General features: G+C 39.5%; 1 protein-coding gene across 1 annotated transcript; it reads right to left on the bottom strand.

Moving 5' to 3' along the window:
• Nucleotides 1-2,246: 2,246 nt before the first annotated feature.
• Nucleotides 2,247-16,620, bottom strand: ZDHHC7 (zinc finger, DHHC-type containing 7). Its single transcript, XM_009872180.1, has 7 exons — nt 16,543-16,620; nt 13,014-13,336; nt 10,190-10,314; nt 5,335-5,431; nt 4,806-4,887; nt 3,778-3,908; nt 2,247-2,772 (listed from the first exon to the last, which is right to left on the bottom strand). Exons 2-7 carry the CDS (start codon nt 13,317-13,319, stop codon nt 2,596-2,598), a joined length of 918 nt encoding a protein of 305 aa, XP_009870482.1. The 5' UTR covers nt 13,320-13,336; nt 16,543-16,620; the 3' UTR covers nt 2,247-2,595.
• Nucleotides 16,621-22,284: the final 5,664 nt, after the last annotated feature.

Raw genomic sequence — 22,284 nt, 5'->3', positions numbered from 1 at the left:
CCTTGCTTCCTCCTCGTCCTCCTTCTTGGGTCTGCTGACAACCACCTGAACTGCTGCTTTCTAGGCTGCATAACCCGCTTTCCCTCCTACCTGAGGCTGCAGAATTAGCAGCAGAAGTATCTTCACAGAGGAACTGGGAAGTCTAAACCCGTATTTTACACAAATACCTTCAAAGAGTGAAACCTGAGATACTCTGTTAAGAGCTTTCAAATAAGCAGCGTTCACCGTGAGTTTTCCCACTCGCCTCAGACCAACAGTTACTAACAAGATAAGCAGTTCCACCACGGGATGCAGAAGAGGAAGTGCCTAGGAGCAGCTAAGCAGTTAGCATAGCTTAAGGCCCTTAAGAGGCAGAGTAACATCTTTAATTTGGAAATATAATCTGTTAATTGATATACACATACATATAAATTACAAGCCAAAGGATGCCCAGACCACTGCTCCGAAGGCGTTGTAATTAAATGTATGCAAATATGCACATATATGTGCAAAAAGATGTGACATATAGAGCAGAAGTTAATCAACTAAGACTTCGATTCATTACTTTATTTTTTTTACATTAAAAAATTACAACATAACAAGGGTTTGAAAAGCCAAGTAAACCTGATTTCACTCACGCACACATTTGCTAAGTCACAGGGTTCAACCGCTTGAAGTGATATTTTCTGATTCTCATCAGGATATTTTATTAAACAAGATACACATCAAGAGCCTCATGACAAAGCCAGACACATTTTTCCCCCCCCCCAGTCTTTAAGATGTGCCACTGAATACGCAAAGAGTCTTGTGGAACTTCCAACCTTCCCTGCGGTTACACGAGATTTAGCTTTGTTCATCTGACTGCAATTTCACTGGATGCATCCACCTGGAAATTCTCCAGTATTACACATCATCCCCCCAAGCAAAGTGAACATATTACCTAGTATTGCACAGTTTTGTTCATGGGGCTATAGCTAACCAATGGATCCCTCTGTAATTTCACCCACCCGATGGTATAAAACCTGATGAAGCTGGAATCAAGATGCCACAAATGGTTACAAAGACATGGAGAAGCAAGTCACTTAAAAAAAAAGAAGATATAGCTTCTGTAGTATGTAAACTTTATAATGCAAGATTCTTCGGCACGTTGAACTGCTCGAGGTGGGACAAATCATCAGTGCTACTGGCAAAGCAAAAGCAAGAACAGGACAATTTTAAGGCAAGTCCCAGAACAGGGAGCTATTTAACTTTCTAGGCACGATTTCAAGCTATGCATCAAGGCTCCTGTTTTATCTTTTATATTGTCAGTAATTTATAGAACAGATTAACAACAATACAAAAAATAGCCTAAGTGTAACTTTTAAAGAATCCATTTTTAGCTGGATTTCATTACTTGCAGCTTGTATTTCATTACTTGAAGATTTATAAACATTTCTTAGCACTACGGTTCTTTGTCAGGCCCACATAAAGCAGTTCTAGATCTATATTGCTCTCATTGCTTGAAAGTAGTTTTGGTTGAAAAATGGTTCAATTCAAAGTCATTCCTTCTATTACAACCTTTCAACATTTAAGCTCTGTTGTACTTGAGAAAGAGTCAACCTCCTTCATTCCTCTGACGTCTTTGTTCATCATGTGAACAGTTTGCCTTCTGTGAAAAGTCTATGCAATAAAAAAAAAAAAAAGGGCAGAGCACGACCTTACAAAGACAATTTTCTCGGTTAATTAACTCCGATCTGCAGTACATTCATTTTAATCTCACACAGGAGGACACAGTCACTGGTCCCACTCACCCCTGCAGAGGACTAGACACAATTCTCACAACATCTGCGCTTCAGCTCCTCTAGAATCAACGCGTTCAGAATTGGAGATGCGTATCTGAGGGCAGAATTCGGCTCACAGCCATCGGTTAAAAGCATCGTTCAGGGAAGATTTAGAATTTACACAAACGCCGTAGGACATTAATGCTGCCAAAGACAAGACGTGCTTTTGTGAGCCTGGGAAGACATTTGGCAGGGGTGTAACAGTGCCTCTGATGTGCTACGCTGTTGTGTGCACCAGTCCTTTGAATCTCTTGCATATGAGGAACGTGTGCCTGAAGTGGGACACAAGAGTACAGCTCTGTTTATCAGGACAAGCTGAAATGTAAATGAAAACTGAACAAACCACTATTCCTTGAAAACTGGATTTAGAAGGCTAGGTCTCACTTGAGATCAGCTTTCACCATAGTGCTCCTCCCTATGATTGACAACTGCACCTAAGGATATACTTTTTATAAAAACATACTGGTAATCTCCTCAACATTTATCAAATAAAAAGGGCTTAACAAAAATGGGTAATTAATCTCATAAAATAAATTACAGTAGCATGACAACATTTGGCTTCTTTAGTGTGACCACGTGCTTCTCGTCTGTTATCTTGCTGTTAAGACCATTACAGATCCAGTTCGCGTCTCTGAAAGTTAATGAGATGTCTGTGACGATAAACGTATAAAACTCTGCTTGCTACAAGCAAATGTCTGGTATCAGTTTCACCTGGTCACAGATTATATGTAGACAGCCTTCTCTGGCTCCAAATAAATATTACATAGTATTCTCGCAAGTCCTAGCATAATTAGACTCAAACAGAAAACTCAGGTCCTCCTTTCTTTGCTCTCAGTAGAAGCCGCCTGATTCGAAATCCTGCAAAAGGATTGATCCACAGGAGCGAAGGCTGACCCCCAAAGACTGACTTCATTCCTTCCCAGCGTAGTCTCCGCTCCCACGTTGGCTTTTCACTCTTCAGTCTTTCAATCTCCTGCACGTAAACAGACACATAGTGAAGCACGTTAAGTCTAAAGTTTACTAAAGTCTAATAGTAATTGTCAAAATTGATGACCTCTAATGTGCAGTGAGCCGGCTGATTAGTTTCTTATTGGTATTTAGTAAAGAAGGAACAAGGATGGCTGATTTAGCCCTGTGGGTACAGGGCACAAGACTCAGAATACAAACTGTGCGCAAGAAGGTCGGTCTACCTCTTTCTCCCTCAAATTAAAAGACAAAATGACCAGAAAAAGCTGGCGTTACAGTACAGGATCTGCAGGCAACACATTTACACTGGGAGTTGTTTATAAAGTTAATAAAATCAGACAATACAGCTTCCAAGAAGGATCTTGCCCTGCAGTTACTGAAGCAAGGCTTACTCTCCCAAATGATTTATTTGGATGATCATTTTTTGTGCTTCCCACTAACGAAGGCTGGATATTTACAGATTGTTTTTTACAGTTACTCTTCAGTACAGAAGTAGACTTTTAAGCAGCCTCAACGTTCAAATTCCTTTATCCGTTATCTGTCACAAAACATCCTCTCAAGGCTTAACATTGCAGATCTAAAGGCAAGGGAGCTCAAGGTCTAAACTATTAATAAACACTAACAAAGTGTACCAGAGTAAAGGGAAGTATGAAGAGTTGATACAAGGAAGCCAGTTTAAGTGTAAACCTGAGAAAAGCTGACATTTCTCATGACACTTATCAGGAGTTTGTGATAGGTGAGAAGTGAAAGTCCAAACTGATGCCATAAGCTGAACAATCTGTGTAACTCAAAACCTAATTATAAATTATATTCAGGTCAGAAAAGCAAATAATACAAGAACTTCTGTTAGAAAGCAAACTCCAAGCAAGTGTTCCAACGCTTACAACCACAGAAAACAAAAATTATGAGCTATTTCAGACATAAAAGCCTCCTTCCCCCATTCAAATGAAACAGTATCTAATCACATATTTCTAGAATAATTGCTATAGCACACAAAAGTAGAAGTCTTTACCGTTTCATCATTGCATATTGAGTGGATTTGGGTGCCAAACATGACTGCAGTGAAAGTAAGGAACAGAAAACCCTCAAGGCACAAGAAGATCATCAGGATCACAGTTACAGGTGGGGAGAAGTCACTGCATTCTGTGAAAATGACATATGTAGTTATATATAAAAAAAAAATATTAAAACTCTACGGAGCACATTCATACCGACACATCCCGTCTTCAACAAGCAGCAACAGAGGCTAAATATCTGACAGTATTTTGCAACTAAAACAAATTCCTAATTTCTAGCACTAAAGCAACTGTATTTGCTGCCCAAGGAGATGAAGAATTTTCAGGAAGTGACACTTTTGGCTTCCTATAAAGCACATGGTACTGCATTACCACACTCCTGCCTCAACGTTTCAAATGTTTGCATACGAGATCATTTAATTACTCGAAAATGCACGTATATAAAGAGTAGCTCGAAGTTTCATACATGACCAATGCTGTTAAAAATCATCACCACTGTCAGCTTTGACTTGCCAGTTAATCCAGACGTTCCATTTTGCTGCAATTGCTTAATTTATTTTTTTAATTCACTGCACAGAGTAATCAGATTCTCACATTTAAAGTTAGATCTCTGGAAATACTCTAATCAACTGATTAACTCAATTATAGTGAAATAGTTGGGACACACAAAGCCCAGCTGGCAGCTTCAGGTAATAGAGGGCTGAGGTGTTGGAGGATCAGCTCTCTGTTTGCTTCCTCTTAGTTGTAGCAAATTTTTACTACGTGGAAAGGGAGTGAGAATACCCTTGAAAGCCACAGCCCTTACAGTGGGTGACTGAAAGGAGACAGAGGGAAAATAAAATAAAAAAAGAAAGAAAGAAAAAGAAAAAAGGTAGGTAAACAGATACAAAATATTTTCAGGACCTCACTTAGGAAAGATCAAAGTCCTGTAATATTTCTTAGACAGGGCTGAAAGAGGTGGGAGGTTGTGACTTTCCCTGAATATCTGCTAGATTATGGCAGTGAAAGGGAAATACTTGCTTACCAGTCCACTGTCCTCGGACACAGGAGAAAAACTGAAACCCACACAGTACGAGCGCATGAGCTGAAATTAGGGCTATATACATCTGGAAATAAGAGAGAGTGCTTACTTTTGACTGCTGCCAGGTAGCAAACCAGACATTCCTTTCAGCCAGCCTTCACCACTGCACAGCACATACATTTTCCTATTCCAGTTGTTAATTCAATACAGTGATGTAAAAAAAAAAAATTCTATTTAAGCTTGAATCTAAAAATGTGCCCAACAAGGAAAGTTTAAGGATTAGCTCCCTGAATGACAGCACCATTTCACTACTTGTTACTACATAGAAAACCAGTGCTTTACCAGATTAAAATGTGTATGAGGAGAAATATCTTCCCCCTTGGAGAACAGCTTGCATAGAAGAAAAAAACGAAAACAAAACAACACAAAATAATTGTAACCTTAAGCCACTACTCACTACGCAACATAACCAAAATTGTTATAATCAAGGTAGATTCACACTGAGATCAAGCTGCTGTTGATTTTCACTTACCGTAAACAGAACAAAAAATCTCTGATTTTTCTCCCCCACACAGTTATTCACCCACGGGCAGTGGTGATCCATCTTTCGAATACATCGTTTGCAAATACTGAAGGAAAGGAAAGGAAAAGAGACTTCTGCTGAGAAACAAGACTTGGCATTTTTATACAGAAACAAGGGTGTCCAGAGGTCACAAGGTGATGTGCTGACATCTTCACTGACAAAACTGCAAACAGTGATTTGCATTTCTTTAAAGAAAGTGTTGGCTCACTTATGACCCAGCTTGTTGTTGTTACAAAAATGACTGTACGTAAGATATTTTTCACATAAGAAAAACAGTATTAATGTAAGAATCACTGCAGGTCCAAACATAATGACCAAGGGAAACCAGTAACCTGGTTTAGACACTTGTGGCACTGAATAAGCAAGGCTTCAGTTCTTTCTAGATTCAGTATTAAAAAATCCTTTCCCTTGCGGAGAAGCTTTTTTAGATGAAGTAATTTTTTTCAGGTTTATAGACTCTGAAGTTGTAAATTTGGTGTGTGAACCAGAAAGAAAAGAAATTCACATCTTCAAGAGAGAAATTGTCACTGTTGAGGTTTCAACTGGTCTGACGGTTCTAAACTTAGGCAACCACAATTTCAGGAGCAGCTCCCAATGTCACACCTCACTTTCTCAACATAAAACAAAAATATTGAAACTATAAACAGCACACATTCTTCGTCTACTTGCCAATGAATACTTAAACACTATCATTCTTTGCTAGCTCTGCAACTAATCGCTTAGTTTCTGCTCAGTTTTGAGTTGAAGTTATTTCCAGAAAGAAAAGTCAAATATTTCAGTAACTCCATTTTACATCTGCTAGGCCATGCGGCACCAGAGGGCTCACTTCTCTTATATTCAGGTCCATCTGCAGTGAAACATGAACAATTATATAAGAGAAACGGAACAGTCACAACACATGTTGAAGTTCTTCCACAAATCAATAGCTTAAGTAATGCTGAAATTTCATTTTTCCTAGCTTTGTTCTTAAGATAGCCTCACATTTCAAAAAGTGTTCCACACTTTCCTGCAGAATATCCAAAATATCAAGCATGTTCATTTCAGCAGTTACAAAGCCAAATAAGCCTGAAAAATGCAGTCATTATTATTCAAAATCTTTTGGGTTTAATGTATGCTTAGATGACTGTCACGAGAGTGAATAAAGGGAGGCGAGTGTGTGTGGGAAATCAATGTTCCGAGGCATAAAATAATTTTAAGTGATCATATATGCATGATTATAAGGAAATTCAGCAAGAGGCAGGACATACTCCTGTGCAGTTTATATGAAAGAATCCCGAATCTCTCACTGTTCCCCTGAAGCTCCCTTTGCCCTGAGCTGTCATAACCCAGCCACTACATTCCCACTGCCTCATGTTTTATGGAAATTAAAGACTCATCCTCTGCTGCAAATTACTTTTTCAATGGGCCAGTCACACAGGAAACATCCCAATACCACAACCAAGCACCACAACCATTCTCTAGCGTGCAAGAAAGGTGTCACTGAAGAGAAGGCATTCTGAAGACTCTCCAGAAGTTTTTCAGTTCACAGCCTGCTGCCTGTAAGTTCAATCTCTCCTCAATTTCCCCAGCTCTGCGGGAAGGTGAGCTAACTCCTAACACAAGCCTCCTCACGTACCACGGAATATACACTGTCACTCTAGAAAAAAAAAAAGAAAAAAATAATGTGAAGTGCTGAGTAAAACCGTATCCAGACTCAATCAAGCCCAACGCTGGAGGATGTGAGGTGGGCAGGATGTGCTGCTGCTCATTCAGTATTTCTCATAGGCCCACGCAGAGCTCTCCAAGACATGAGATGTCTGGAACCCTGCCCCCGTTTCTAATCTCACACCACAACTCAATGAACGCTTCCAGCCAACGAACTCGTGGCAACGCTTAAAAGAGGGTCTCAGCCTTCTTCCTACCCTCGTAACTTGTATTCTCTTCCTTTCCCAGCCCAAGCACAGATGTTCCCGTGGCAAGAGCTCGGGGAAGTCACTCCGTCAGCTGCAACCCGGGTCGCTTCACTGCTCACGGGCACTCCAGCCTTACATGAGAGCACAGGAGCGAGAATAAGGTCTTCTCCAGCTTGGCCTTGCTGCTGAATGTCCTCAGGCAACCGCAGGTCCAGTCCCAGTTTGGAACGCCAAAGATAACATGGAGAACGGCACGGCTAATGGCTGAAGAGAAACTGGTCTGGGTAACAGAAAGTCATGGGAAGACCGATGCAGACGTCTCAGTGACTTAATTCGGAGTAACAGTTCCCCACACACAAAGGCAGGCACCCCAGATAGGCTAGAAATAATGACAGCTGTGCTCCTTTGGTGAAGAAGAAAGCATTCACTCAGGAGAAGCCTCTTCCTTATGCCAAAAATGTTAACTGCTTAGTAAAAATCTCAGTTTAATGTGCTCCACTGTGGCTAGGCGTAAATAAAAGTTTCTTGTTCTTTTTCCCATCACTAATGCCTATTATGAAACCATTTTTCTTCCTTAAAAGAACTTCTGCTGCAGTGTTGCACAACAATTTTCATAACTACATCATAAGAGTCTCTTCTGTTAATAATTTACTACTCAAAACATGCACTGTGGCTTCGAGTGTATTTCCCAACAGGAACCAACTTTAATTTCCATTTTCAAGTCTCTTCTATCAGCAAATTGCCGCTTTGACTACTTGGGACTAAACCATCATTTTAATGTCCTTGGAAAGGGTTTGTAAACCGATAAAACGTTGGCAGTAAAATCAAGCAAACTTTCTTTCCGTTCAGTAAACTTCTGCAGTGCCACATCTACGGCAAAGATTCTGGCAGTCAGTTTCCAGCTCATTTACCTGTCCTACGCGGTATGTATTCAACACTCAAGAAATTACAAAAAAAATACTTTGTTTTACTTCAGAAAAGTTAACAGCAACTACTAGTAGCACATACTGTATGAGCAACAGAAACAAACAGAAACAATTAAACCAGACATCCAACTGCTGAGAAAAACACCAGAGCAGGCTTACAAGAGGATAGCACATACGCTCTCAGGCTCTGGGGTTCTCTTTCTGATGTTCTGTGAAGCCGGTTACACACTGTGCGAGCACCAAAATGCATCTCGTGCCCTCGTGTGGAACACTCCACAGCGGATTTTACCAAGGCACGAGAAGTAGAACAATTCACAAGCTAGGTCCCTAAAGCAGTGGTTAAGCAAAACACACCCTTCAAAAGTATGAGAGATTTCGTTCCTTGTAGGCACTACCCATTCTTGCTCTGCTTTAACAAAACACGTCACTCAAATATTTGCTATGAGTAATGTATATGAAGTCCCTACTTAGTTTATTTTTATTCTTCTTCCACGAAGGAACGATTTTGCAATCAACACCACCTTAACTGGGATCACAGGCTACTGGGACATTGGAGATAAGAGTCTGCTGAGGGCTGATGGCCCAGCCAGACCCACAGGACTCTGCAGGGCTCACGTGACACCGCTGTAGTTGTTAGCTCCAGGTCGAACAGGTAAGCACCGCCCACACAGAGCCACGCAGCTGCACGGGCCCTGGGCTCTCCAGCACACCAGCTTTTTTGCTCACGTCCAGAGTTCAACATAAGATGTCTTCAGTTAGAGAGATTTACAAATTAGTAAATCCTACCAGGACCCGTTGTGCATGAAGGCAGGCCTGGTATCTGCATCCATGCAAAAACTAACCTGCGACACAGATAAACCAGCTGAACATAATTCTGCACATGACTCTCTCTCTCTCTCTCTATATATATATAAATAAAATTAGGGCCAGTGAGTTTATCTGTGCCCAGGTTAGCTTTTGCATGGATGCAGATACAGAAATTTATACATGAAACTTTTTCTTCACACTCCAGATACAAAAACCCACTCACATCTGAGAGAAGAACAAGATTCCAGTGCCAAGGCTGAGTATTTATAATAGAAATAGCTTCTCAGCCATAACTTTCACACAGATAAGTGACATACACTGAGACATTTAATTTAGAAACCACAAATTTACAGAATAATTTGAGAGTCCTGACAAGACTTCACTGTGTTCTGATGGGCAGTAACTCAAGAGACCTCAATTTAACGTGCCACACAATTCAATACACATCACTCTTCACACCTGGAGAGAGCCACCAGAAACATTTCCATATTTATGTAAGTCTTAATTATGCAGGCATAGCTATTTTCAACGCTCACACAATAAACATTACAAATGCATATCCACAGTGCCTGAAAACTCAGAGGACTGGGAATTAATTAAAAATGGATACATTTGCTATCTCCTGCATAGCACGGTTAGCTCAAATTATTATCATTCTGTCGGTAATAAAATGAAGCTCCAATAAGCAGAAGTGCATTCAATCAGCGATGCATATAACTTTAGGAAAATAAACTGCCAATTCACACATAACTTCAAATGAAGCACTAAGAGAAGACGACACAAAGTGGCAGCTTAAAACGAATCTGTTTTCCTAATTTAAGATTGCAGGAGTTATTTCTTAAATCAGCTTCTATTATAAATTTCCTTCCCTTTGCCCTGCATTATCAACAGTATGGCACAATTATTAGAGTGATACATAGGAAAAAAAAAATCACAGAAAATATTTAAGACAACACGGTATGATTATTTTTAAAGAACTCTTGAGTGCCTTGCTTCTTTCTCATTACCCACAGAGTATTACATTTATAAAATACTCTAAAATATGCACATTTGAAAGTTTAGCAGATACTAAAAGAAATTTGTGGGGGAAAAAGCTAACATATATATAAATATATATACATTTATTTATTATTCCAAGACTCAGTATGCGTAACTCCTTTAAAGAAAACTCTGGCATACCTGCAATGGTGTGCACGTTCAGGTTTGATACTGCAGCACTTTGGACATTTGTAGATCACTTCTCCTGGCTTCAGTTGCAAATTATCCATGTATTCTTTAGTGGCATTTCCTTTGGGTACAGCCCCCTGAAATCATTTCAATTAAAGGACAGAAAGCTTCTTAAATGGCATGAGAGAGTTTAAAAATACACTTTATAGACTTCATACCGCTAATCTCAGGATAATTGCTGAAATAAGTTCATTTATTCAAAGACAGTCCGTCATAAGCCAGAATCATTTCCAAATGAATAAATTACCTCTGCCTGACCTCAAATTCAGTTTCATTTCAGCAAGCCTCATCTCTGGCCGAGTATTAGCATAATCCTGACAGGATCTACTGTCACCAGCATACGCAGCATGGTGAGGAAGACACATCTTTACATGCAGATACAAGCACTACAGGTACAGTATTTTCTGAGGAGTTACTCTGAACAAGCACTACTAGGAGACATGCCTTCTTACAGCAGCGTATGTTAATTGTTGTGCTGTTCAGGTATTAGGCCAAGCCATCCAGAAAAGTTCAATCAGCAACAACCACCTGAAAGATGTTATTTCAACTTTCTACATCCAAGATTTAGCCAACGTGCGCCAAGTACATGAGTTTTTGAGAACCAACATTGTCAGCATGAACCATCACTGGCTTCTTTATTCTACATCTACTATCCTCTGCTGCCTTCTGCTCCTGTGAAGGTCTGTGTAGCTACATGATCATCAGCTGAAGGAACTGATCCAAAAGGAAAAAAAAAAATATCATCAGGAAAAGAAATTATTTTTAAGTAGTTCTCTGAGCTGTTCACCACTGAGCAGCGTTAGCAGCTGTTTCAACACAATGAGGAATTCAATGAACAGACAGGAACAGAAAGCAGGACTGCTTTGTCCAGTAACAATATTAATGTAGAGCCTCATGAGGTCAGAATCTAACTTTGAAAAAGTAAGTAAATAATGGACAGTACCACTGCCACTTTGCTTATTTATAGAGCTAAAGGCTTCTCTGTGGCAGAAAGCAATTGTAAATAGACCATTGCAATGGCTTTTCTGTACTAGCTCCTTCAGGCCAGCACAAGGATGCTGGAGTATCCTGGAACTTCTCCAGGTTGGCTTTAACAATCTGCAACATTCTATAATCGTTTCTCATTCAAGAAAAAAAAAAAAAGCTCACTGGCAACATCAACATTTTACACAGACACCTTAAGGAAGGTTTTGGGGCAGAATTAAGAAAGCAGCAGGCACTTCTCTACATGGGCAGAAAGTTTTTGTTGCCTGGAATAACAATCCTGTGTTTGTACTGCCCGAGACACAGCCCCAGTTCTGCTCCAGGTGGACTCTTTGGCTAAGTGGCGCTTCAAACCTGAGCCAGCCGGCCTCTGCAGGGGAGAGAACTTACAGAGAGTTCTTAAACACTCATGTCGTATCGCTGACGTGTTTCGCAATATTAATGTTCTCACTGAAGCTAATACGTCAGCGCAAACATGGTGAATTATCTCAGAGAATGCTCCTAAAGCACAAATTTATCTTGTTCCGGATAAATTTCTGTTTATGAAACACACCTCATGTTCATCTATTCAGCTGTTACTAAGGACAATAACTTCAGGCCAAGCTTTTAGCATTTTGCTGATAAAACTATACTCTAGACGGTCACCAATTCCTTTTGATGAAAAATCTATGTTTATAGTTAGAAGACTAAATTTAATTCACATATGTTTTGATGCAGTTTATTCCTTTTTTCCATCAGTCTTCGTTTCCATCACACAGCTGCGCCTTTCTCTCTGGGAGTCAGCAGAAAGGGAGTGGAGAAAAACCGTGGTGATTCACCTCAATTTCTATCATGTTTTATGCATAAAGAACACCGGTCTAGAAAGACAGAGTTTTATCTGGACATATTTTAAACAATCTTTCCTTAAACCATTAACTGTCTTAGCTGTCACAGTCTGTAGAAGTTGTAGCATTTCATAACTGGGTGTGGGCTCAGAAGTAAACCAAAAGAACTAGAAAACCATTAACTACAACACGCTGCTGTTTTTTTGAACACTCCTATCGCTTCTATATACACTGTCTCAAAATTCTGGAGAAAATAGATGCTTTTCGCTCCACCCCTCACTCCCTAGATTTATTCCCTCAGAAAAGTAATAGATTTTGGTACAAAATAAACAATTCCATCTCTTGAACTTCAGAGGAGCAAAAGTCCTAAGGAATGAGTACTTTTACAGACCTGTTACACCTACACTGTTCCAATGTGGGTTCAACTTAAATTTCCCTTCCCACTGACTCCGAAAACCTAAACATGGTAACGAAGGAATCACACAGGATCACAGGTCTTACTTTACGCCAATATGTGACTGAGGTTTCTCAGCATTTCTACCTCTAAAAGTTCTATCACGTGCCATACATGAAAGATGTATTTCACATGATACAACAGGACGAAGCTACTACTTCTTATCAAGTTTTGAAAATATATCTGACGAAAAGAGTACAAAAATTAGGACAGAAAAGACTAAAGCTTTATTAGCTTCTTCAGAACCTCAGTTAATATTTTACAAAGGAACTATTTCTCACAAGCCTACCTCTCCCTTACAAATTAATTTCACTCTTCCTGCTCCTCAAGTCAAAAATTATTTTTGGTTTCATTAGCAGAACAGGAAAAGTCGAGATATCAGCCCTTCACTTTGAGGGTTTTTGAATCGAACACTACTTGCACCAGCAGAAGATCGATACCACTTGAAATTTCTCTGCAGACGCTGAGCTACATGAGAGAGCAACCCAACTTCAAGGAACGATCGCATACTTACTGGATCAGTTAGCATAGTTCTCAGATGCGATGACAAAGCTAGCACTGCCAAGCAGTTAAAGAGAACACCGTTGATCACAGAGTACCAAAAGTCTTTGGAAGGCAGCAACATGACAAAAGTCACTACGAAGTCTGCATAGACAACCAGAAGCCATGTCATTATAGCACAGACCATACCACAGCCATCTCGGATGAACCAAACCCTCTCTGCCATGTCGGCCTCCGAGGAAGAGGAATCGTAGCTGTCATTTTCAGCGAGAAGCGGGTGGTGCTCAACATCGCGGAATCTGTGCCCTGATGACTGCATGGTTTTCTGGCCTTGCCCTGCAGGAAGCAGAGACACCGTTATTATGCATGAGGAAACCGGAAATACAGGCAGCTCTCATTCCTTATTTCTGTAAGAGAAAACATACCCAAGTTCAAAGAAGATTCCTGAGATATTTTTTTTTAATCAAAACAAAAAGGAGAACGCCACGACGGAGCAGGTGGACGCCTGAAGCAAGCTGTGACCTCGCAGGATGTCCATGCTGGAGCAGGTTCCTGGCATGATTTGTGACCCTGTGGGGAACCCACGCTCAAGTAGTCTGTTCCTGACGGACTGCAGCCCGTGCTGGAGCAGTTCATGAAGAACTGCAGCCCATGCGAAAGCCTCTCCTTGGAGTAGTTTGTGGAGGACTGTCTCCCACAGGAGAGATCGCACGCTGGAGCAGGGGAGGAGTGTGAGGAGCCGTCCCCCTGAGGACGAAGGAGCCACAGAGATAACAGAATCACAGAATGTTCGGGGTTGGAAGGGACCTCTGAAGATCATCTAGTCCAACCTTCATCCCAGCACACCTAACCACTACACCACAGCCTCAAGTGCTAGATCTACTTTTTTTTTAAACACCTCCAGGGTTGGTGACTCCACCACCTCCCTGGGCAGCCTGTTCCAGTGCCTCACCACTCGTTCAGGAAAGAACTTCCTCCGAATATCCAATCTAAACTTACCCTGACGCAACTTGAGATGAACTGACCACAGTGCCCATTCCCCATCCCCCTGTGCCACTGTGGAGGTAGAGAAAATCCTTCTCTGTTATCTCTTATCTTGACCCGTGAGCCTTTTGTTCTATTTTCTCTCCCATGTCCAGCTGAGGAGGGGAGTGATAAAGCAGCTTTGCTGAGCAATAGGCATCCAGCCAGGGTCAACCCACCACAATCATGCAACTTCAATGCTTGACAAAGGGATTTTACAATGGTTTTTATTTCCATTTGGCTGTGCTCATAAAACATTCTTCCTCCTCTGTTAAAAATCCAACCTCTTGCTTTTATCTCAAACTCAAATGGCAAAGTCTTCATTAAATTACAGCTCATCTGTCTCAGAAAACAGCAAATTATGGCACCAGACTGCTGCTGACTTTTCATGCTGCTCCAGCAACCCAAGGAAGAGCAGAAAGAAAAAACAGAAGGGAAATAACACTGTTCTAAGTACATTGTTTACAATAAAAAACACAGCGAGTTAGAAAGCAGCTGAATTTGTTGACAAAAGTGCTATTGTGTTGAAAAAACCCACCAACCTGTTAGGAAGGTATACTGGAAAACTTGCAAAATGGCCTCAGAGCAGACCAAACTCAAGGGAAACAAATGGTGGTGGCTAAATGAACATGGCAATGGATTACATGAATCAGATTTTCAAAGAACACATCAATTAATCTAATTTCGTGGAAACTCTTCTGGGGCTTTGTTGTTGTTCCAACATGGAACAAAAGCGAGACTTGAAACCTTCACAGTTTTCATGAAACAGAATTATTCTCCAGACATCTCTAACAAGCACAGGTACAGAATGACAGAAGTGCTATCAGCAAACAAATTTAAGCTTAAACATTATGCATCCAGAACACAGTATACTGTGTTCTAAAAATTATGTTGATTCACGCTGTTAAAGGCCATGTCTGAGAGAAATTGAAAGCATTTATACTGACTGATGGCAGTCATGCAGAAATCTCCATTTTTCGCCCCCTTATTAATGGTAATCTATACAGGACTGGTAGGAATTACTGCACTTTAATTTACATCATAAGCCTTGAATACAGGAATACTTTGTTAGTCTAAAATAGTCAGTGACCATGGCCAAGTGCAGAGGCACTCGGGCAGTTTTCACATGAAGCTATGTATTTCTAAACTCTTAAAAAAACCTCTCTGTCCCACCTACCAGGAACCAGATAAACATATTCTGCCCAGTAAATCTTCCTGATCTTTAAGCGTGAATGCTAGAACTAGGCAGGAATAATCCAAAAGACTAGAAATGAAGTATACGTGGATTGCAGCATAGAGATCCCAGAGCAACGGTTAAAATTGCTCGCTGAGGTACTCGGAGGGGACAGTAAAATAAATGCAGGCTGTGTTCTCTGGTTATGAAACAGAACAAACTGAAATAGAGCTCTGGTGCTTGGATTTAGTCCCTAAAAATGCCAAACTACAATTCCTAGCAGTTACACTGTGCTTTCTACCCGCACACTGGGGTTTTTTTGTTTGCTTTTTTTTTTAATTACACAAAAGTCCCTCCTCACCAGAACGCAGCCACGTATTAGAAAAATATCTCAGGAAAGAATAAACTTCAGCTCCCTTAAAAGCAATTCAAGCTTAACTTAACCTAGATAAGTCTCTCTTTTCAGCCTCTTAAAACTATCACAATCTTTCTAAATGTTTAAAATTACAACCTATGATACTTAATCTCAATAGCACACTGGCACCTCTTGCGGTCAAGACTTTGTTAAAGAAAATTCAAGTTTCATGAACCCTCCAAGATTAGCAGCTGGAACATGAAGTTAGCTAGGCAAATCAGCTATTATTCCATCCGAAATGGACATATAACAGTTTTCAGAAATGCTATTGTCTAACATTTTCTCTCGAAAAAAAAGTACCCACAATAAACTTTCAGCTAAGCTTGAAGTATATGAAAAGCTGACAGACAAGCCAAGTATCAGCTTTTTCATTTTTAAAAAAAATCCTTCCTTTTTTCAAATTTTCATTCTTTTCTTTTTAACATTTTTTTAAAGTCAATATATATGTAATTTGGAACATTTTTTGAAACAAAATGTCTTTTTTCCTTTCTCTTCATCAAAGGACTGTTTAGAAACCCCACTCCTTTAAGACCTCCTGCTGCACAGATATTTAGAAGTGCCTGAGAAGAACCAATGAATGAAAATCAGTGTCTTAATTCTGACACTTCTTGTGGAACATAAATTTAGAATTCCGTTCAGCTAAGGTCCAACACCTCAGAAGAAGAAATATACAGCTATTTTTTCAATCAAGGCAATTTTTCAGCTGCTCAAACCAAGAAGTTACCTTAAATCAAAACAAACATCGAGATTCCGAAAAAAAATAATCAGTATTTCTGTATATCACAACAAACGCCAATTTTGGATCAATTCTGCAAGCAGCTTCTTTAGCATAGGAATGAAATGGCATAAAATTACTGTATTCATTTTGTTTAACTGTATTAGAGACAACCAAGAACTGTTTGAGCTCAACAGGAGACGAATCACACATACCTCACAAATGTTTTGTATGTTATTCTGACATCATGTCCTTCCTTTGGGCTATTCACATAGTCATATTTGATGTAATCTGAAATGATATCACCAACAAACTGATCAGCAAAGCACTCTTGCTTCATCACGAAAATAGTGTTAAGTACAAATAAATACGCATAGATAGTAGTACTTTGAAATACGCTGCATGTACTTAGAGCAAACAAGCTTCTGACCCACACAAAAAAAACCTATTTTTCAAAGCTCTAAAAAGATGTTTTGTAGAAAATACTACAAGAGAACAAGAAGAATCTAGCGTAGCAGGCATCAAAGTTATCAAAGAACCAACCAAAAAGCTCTAGAACAGTGTTTCATGTAACATTATATCTGTCCTGCTCATTGGTTTTTAAGATGAGCTGAATATTCAGATTATAGCACTACAAATTAATGTATCCAAAGGCCTACATTTTCCTCTTTGTCACTCCTGTATGACTAAGAGAGAGAGTGTGGAAAAAAAATAATATCACTTGATTGTGTTTAGAGCTTAAAGTAAAGTTTTTGGTAGCATTTTATTAATAATAAATACACAAACCTACCACTATTTTTGTAATTGTAAGATAGGAAAACTTGTTTTAACTCTAATTCTTAGATCAAGCTGGCCAATTTCATTAAAATAAGGAAGCTACTTATTCCAGAATCTGTATAGAAAAGAACATGACCCACAACTAAGCCAAAGGGAACATACATTTAGAAGGTTCTCCTTGCCAGAATTCCACCATATAGGCAAATAATTATCATTCAGCTCACAAGATACAAGTGAGCATAAGGACTGAAATGCTAGCATAAGCCATTGTAAACATGCTTAATTTCACAATACAGATGTTCCACAAGCATGAATCACACTCCTTCCTTCCCACAAGGACGTAAAACTCAAATCCAACACCGACTGCATTAAGGAAGTGATGAGCAGTAGCTTTAGAAAGCGCAGATTTCCTTTTTCTTCACGAAAGGAGGAACAACTTATTTAGAAAACCAGTTACCTTCAAAGCTTGAAAATTCTAGCAGTTAACTTTTGGAAATCGCTGCACGACATTTGGAGCAGGACTGCAGCACAAAACCTTGAGTTAAAGATTTCTATTTGGGGAAGAGAACAGAAGAGGTGTGGGCCTCAGTTTCTGATCGGTGATCACACTCGCGCTGCACAGAAAGCGCTGCTGCACCCGTTCCTGGCAAATTTAAGTTGGGACCCCTGTTCTGTGCAAGAACACTGACTGCTACTGCCGTCCTCTCACCCAGTCCTCCTGCTGCAAACTGTAACGGCGGCCTGGCAATTTAATCCCCAACACATCATCACGGGAGATCTTCTTGCTCTGGTTTATATAGCGCGGAATAAAATGACCAGCTTGGAGCAGGAATTTCAAATTAGTGTCTGATTCAAGCTGGCTGAAGAGGTTTATTCAGTTGTTTTATTTTTTAGTATTTAAAATAAGGTTTGTGAAATGGAAGCTTCGCTCTTTTCTTTGGATGGTTAAATTTATACATTTTGAGGGTAATGTAAGGATTCTGACATTTAACAGCTATAAAAAAATATGTAGGCATTTACTTGTAAAGGAAAGCTTCTGAAACTAGCTTGTTAGAAAAACAATATTCAGAATACAACACTACCGAGGGAGTTCCTCAGTATGCATTTTCAAATTTTTTTCCAATTCAAGGGGAATTATGCCAATGCAGACTTTTCCTGAAAATAAGTCTCTTGTCTTATTTAAAAAAAAACTCATATATTCCATTGCAAACCTAAAAGGTAATGTAAATGCTTATTATGCACATATAACTGCATGATGCTGGCTGATTGCTTTGTTTTGCTTTAGAAATTTGCTTTTATACTTCTGTTACAGTTTTCACAATATTGTGAAATCCACCATCATTAAGCCGTCACTGACATGGCATTTTGTGGAGAGACACAAGAAGACAGGTTGAGCGCACCACGCTTATTTGGGATGTCACCCACCTATTCTCCGACTCGAAGATGACAAGCAATAGAAGACAACATGATAAGCCTCTGCAGGTGAAATATTAAAGTCTGGGTAATCATCTGAAATTGTCAGCAGAGAATTCATTAGCGAGACAGGGACATGACTTGTTCCGTCAGTTCCCTAATTCTAAACGCAATTTGGCGCAAAATTTCAGTGTTTATCGTGGCCTCATCACTAAGTGGTTTATGTGGAAGTGCCACCAGAGTTCGGCTTTTGCAAGAATAATAGTCATTCGCATGTGATTTCTCCTCCCCAGCTCTTGCATGTGGTTCTCCTCTCCAGCTGCCTACACCCTCCACCTTGGTCATAAAGTCACTGAGACTTTAGGAAGAGCGAAGCATCCCCACCGAGATGCTCACAGCTTTCCTCCGGACCATTCACTTGCTTCAGTTCCTGTCCTAACCAAATTTGCATTGAGTCTTTGTTATATATTTAAGGCACAAACCTCCACGACAAAGCATTAAACTTCAACTTCTAGTATGCCAGGCAACAAGGTTTTAATTTGACCTTTTAAAGATCTTTATCTAGCACTGGAAGATAACACTAAATTATTCAATGTTTCATGCAAAATGCCATCTGTTTGGTGGTTTTATTATATTAAACCTAACCCAAAGCCATTCTACTCTTAATTTTTATTTGAAATTCTCAGGTTGAGAACATCTCATCTGACCTGTACCTCATTGTTAGTGAAACACGGTCAAAAATGCAGAGATATTATAGGAATAAAAAAAAATATCTTTTTAAGAAGTTACATTACACACTCATGATCACTGGAAAGATGGTCTATTAAAATAACTCTTCCTAAAATGTTTTTAGCTTCCTAAGATCCACTGCAACAGCAAATCTCTCTTCTCTAATTTTTCTGGAAGAAGGTTACTAAGGTCATTAGGAAGATGAATTATATGATACAATCGTATCATGAGGCCTCGGGGCTGTCAATTAAATAAAAACACAAAAGGGCACTTCAGGGTTAAGCACAGTCCTTTTCCCTGCTATTTTTTAAGGAAGCAAGGAAAAACGTTATAGGAAAAATATCTAATTTTTCTATTTTTTAACACCTCTGCAGATAACAATTTATATATAGGCTAAAAAATCCATCAGCTATTAAAGCCTACATCTTCTTCAGTCACTTTTTCCTTCAAGCTATACAACAAACAGTTCCCAAGATTCTTCATATTTCATTTACAACACAGTAATGAGGATACTTTTATGTCAAAATTTCTGACTGCATACTGAGAAGTCAAGAGTTGTAAGGACTCTAACAGCTATAGCACACAGAATAATAATCCTGTAGCACTTACATATGATGGATTTAAATCCTACCTCGAAAGCACTGCACTGGTGGCAAATCAAAATCACAGAACTGTAGTCTCATTAAAACGTTATGGTATAAACATTAACTTCAGTAACTGCACAAATTTTAGGTAAACCGACTGGGCACACCTGTTACTGCATCCATCTCCACAGGCAATTTGGACCATTCGCTGCTGACAGATAAATATCCATCAGATAATGTCTAGACATAATCACGCCTCATTTAGATGAATAACCTGCTTTTTATTACAGATACACATAATCCAAACTGCAAAGCCATTTAGTAAGTAAACTGCGTCTTGGTTCAACTTCTTCTGAGGGACTGCTCTAGCAAACAAATAAAACCACTCCAGTAACTGCCCTGAAAACCCGTTAGCTCAGCCCCAGCAACAGCCTGGCTTTGTGCAGGAGCCCTCTGCTAGGGCTTCAAGGCTGACCTTTCTCATAACGTGTAACAACAGGGAGAGCAGCAAGTGTGCAGAAGAACCAGTCCATCAGCTACAACCCCAATTTAGCCCTGTCAGACTCAACTTTTGCAATCTGTAATTACAATAAAGATAAGTCCAATCTCAAGAATCTGGGACATACGTAACGCGTTGCACACAAGTCTGGAAAAGAAGCAGCTGAAACAGCTTGTGATGGCAACTCATGATACAACCCCAAAGTGTTACTATCAGCTTATCCCAAACTCTCTCCCAAACCCTCAGTGGCATAGTCCATCACCTCTTTAAACTCTTGTTGCTTTTCCTCTAACCGAGTATATTCTGTAGCATATTTATCTCATGAATTTCCTGTTTGTGCCCTGTAGCCCTTCTTTGTACTGACCAGTATCTGCTCTACTGCAGGCACACAGTGACACTTTACAGCGGAAACACGACAATTAATCTGATGCTGTTTATATGCAAACATCTGGCAACACACTCAAGAGACAATATTCAGTAAGTACGTGTTTAACAAAGTCAAGTTTCAAGCTATTGTAATGACTCTCTTCATGCCAGTCTCTTACTATACAGGATGCGCCAGGCCATAGCAAAACACTGGAATAATTTCTTTTCAGCTCTGAAAATGGGGTATACTTCTTCTAAATAATCTCAGAAAAAGGCTATACAGAAGAAGTACTTAAGCATAAGTACGGATGTCTTACTAGGAAGCTGGTCATCTAACTATTTATGTCTTTATAAACATCCTTAAAATCTAGCAATGAGAATTCAGGATAAAACAAGCTAAGCAAATATCTTCACAACACATATTTATAAGAAATACTAAAGAACTTTGCTATCAGCAATGAACCTGACAGATCTGTGATACCAAGTCACTTTTCCACAAGCAAGAAAATAACATCCGAGATGTTCAGCAAGGTTTCACAGTAACAGATTTCTACCCACTCCCCAGATGTGGAAGTCAAAAAAATGCATTTCATGAGACTTTGGTGCCCAGCAAAGATACACACGGTCCAACACATGAAGAGAGCCTTGAGCCACAAGAGCAAGGACAGAACACTTCTGGACTAAAGAACAACCTCTATTTCAGAGAAGGACATGAACTCAGCCTATGACTGAGCTTTGTATCTCATCTCTTTTGGAATAGGGCCAAAAACTCAAATTCAGATTAGACTCCAAAAAGCCAGATGCTTAAACCAGCATCAGTACTGTTATGCTGAAACTGAAAGTAGTACTCCTCTGCCAATGGCAACTGGATGAACCACATTCTCCTTTACAGTATAATTTTTGAATTCTAATTTTTGCATTCATCAATGCACCCAATATCCTCACATTCAACCGAAGATCACTTGAGTTTCATATTTACTGACTGCACTGTGACATCTGGGTAACAAGCACATTCTTCTGTCAGTTATTATATCCATAGTCACATGGGATTCTTCCTTCCAGGTTCCAAAGAGTAGTGTCACCAACCAAAGCCATTTTCACCAGCAATTTTCAGTATGGATTAAAGGACTGTTAAAGCTTTTGTTTCAATGGTTTCTCATATCAGGCACGTATAAAGCCTCACATTTCCTTCCTATTCTTCCACTTCAGCCTTTCAACTGCTGCATAATTCTAACAATTTATTTTCCTTAGAAGTTCTATATCTTCACAAAAAGCACAAAAAAGAAATCCATCAGATACATACAATAGAAAATATGCTACATTAGAACAAAACCATGAAAGTTTGAGAGACATTAAAAGTATTATCAACTTCTTTTAGCCACAAAGAGCTTTTGGCTAATTAACTCTACTCTAAAACCGCTAGAATTTTACATCAGTTTCATCTACTAATGAATCAGTATGGCTCTAATTTATCTGTAAATTTTCAAAGTCAGAGAGCATCCACTTCAAAAAATCCAATTTAAATCTGTTAATGTGAACGACCATAGTGACTTCAACCTAATTATGTCTTCAGCAAAGCGAACAGTTAC

This window comes from Apaloderma vittatum, unplaced genomic scaffold, assembly GCF_000703405.1.
Source record: "Apaloderma vittatum isolate BGI_N311 unplaced genomic scaffold, ASM70340v1 scaffold19046, whole genome shotgun sequence".
Taxonomy (NCBI): domain Eukaryota; kingdom Metazoa; phylum Chordata; class Aves; order Trogoniformes; family Trogonidae; genus Apaloderma; species Apaloderma vittatum.
This window is presented reverse-complemented; position numbering and strand designations above follow the sequence as displayed.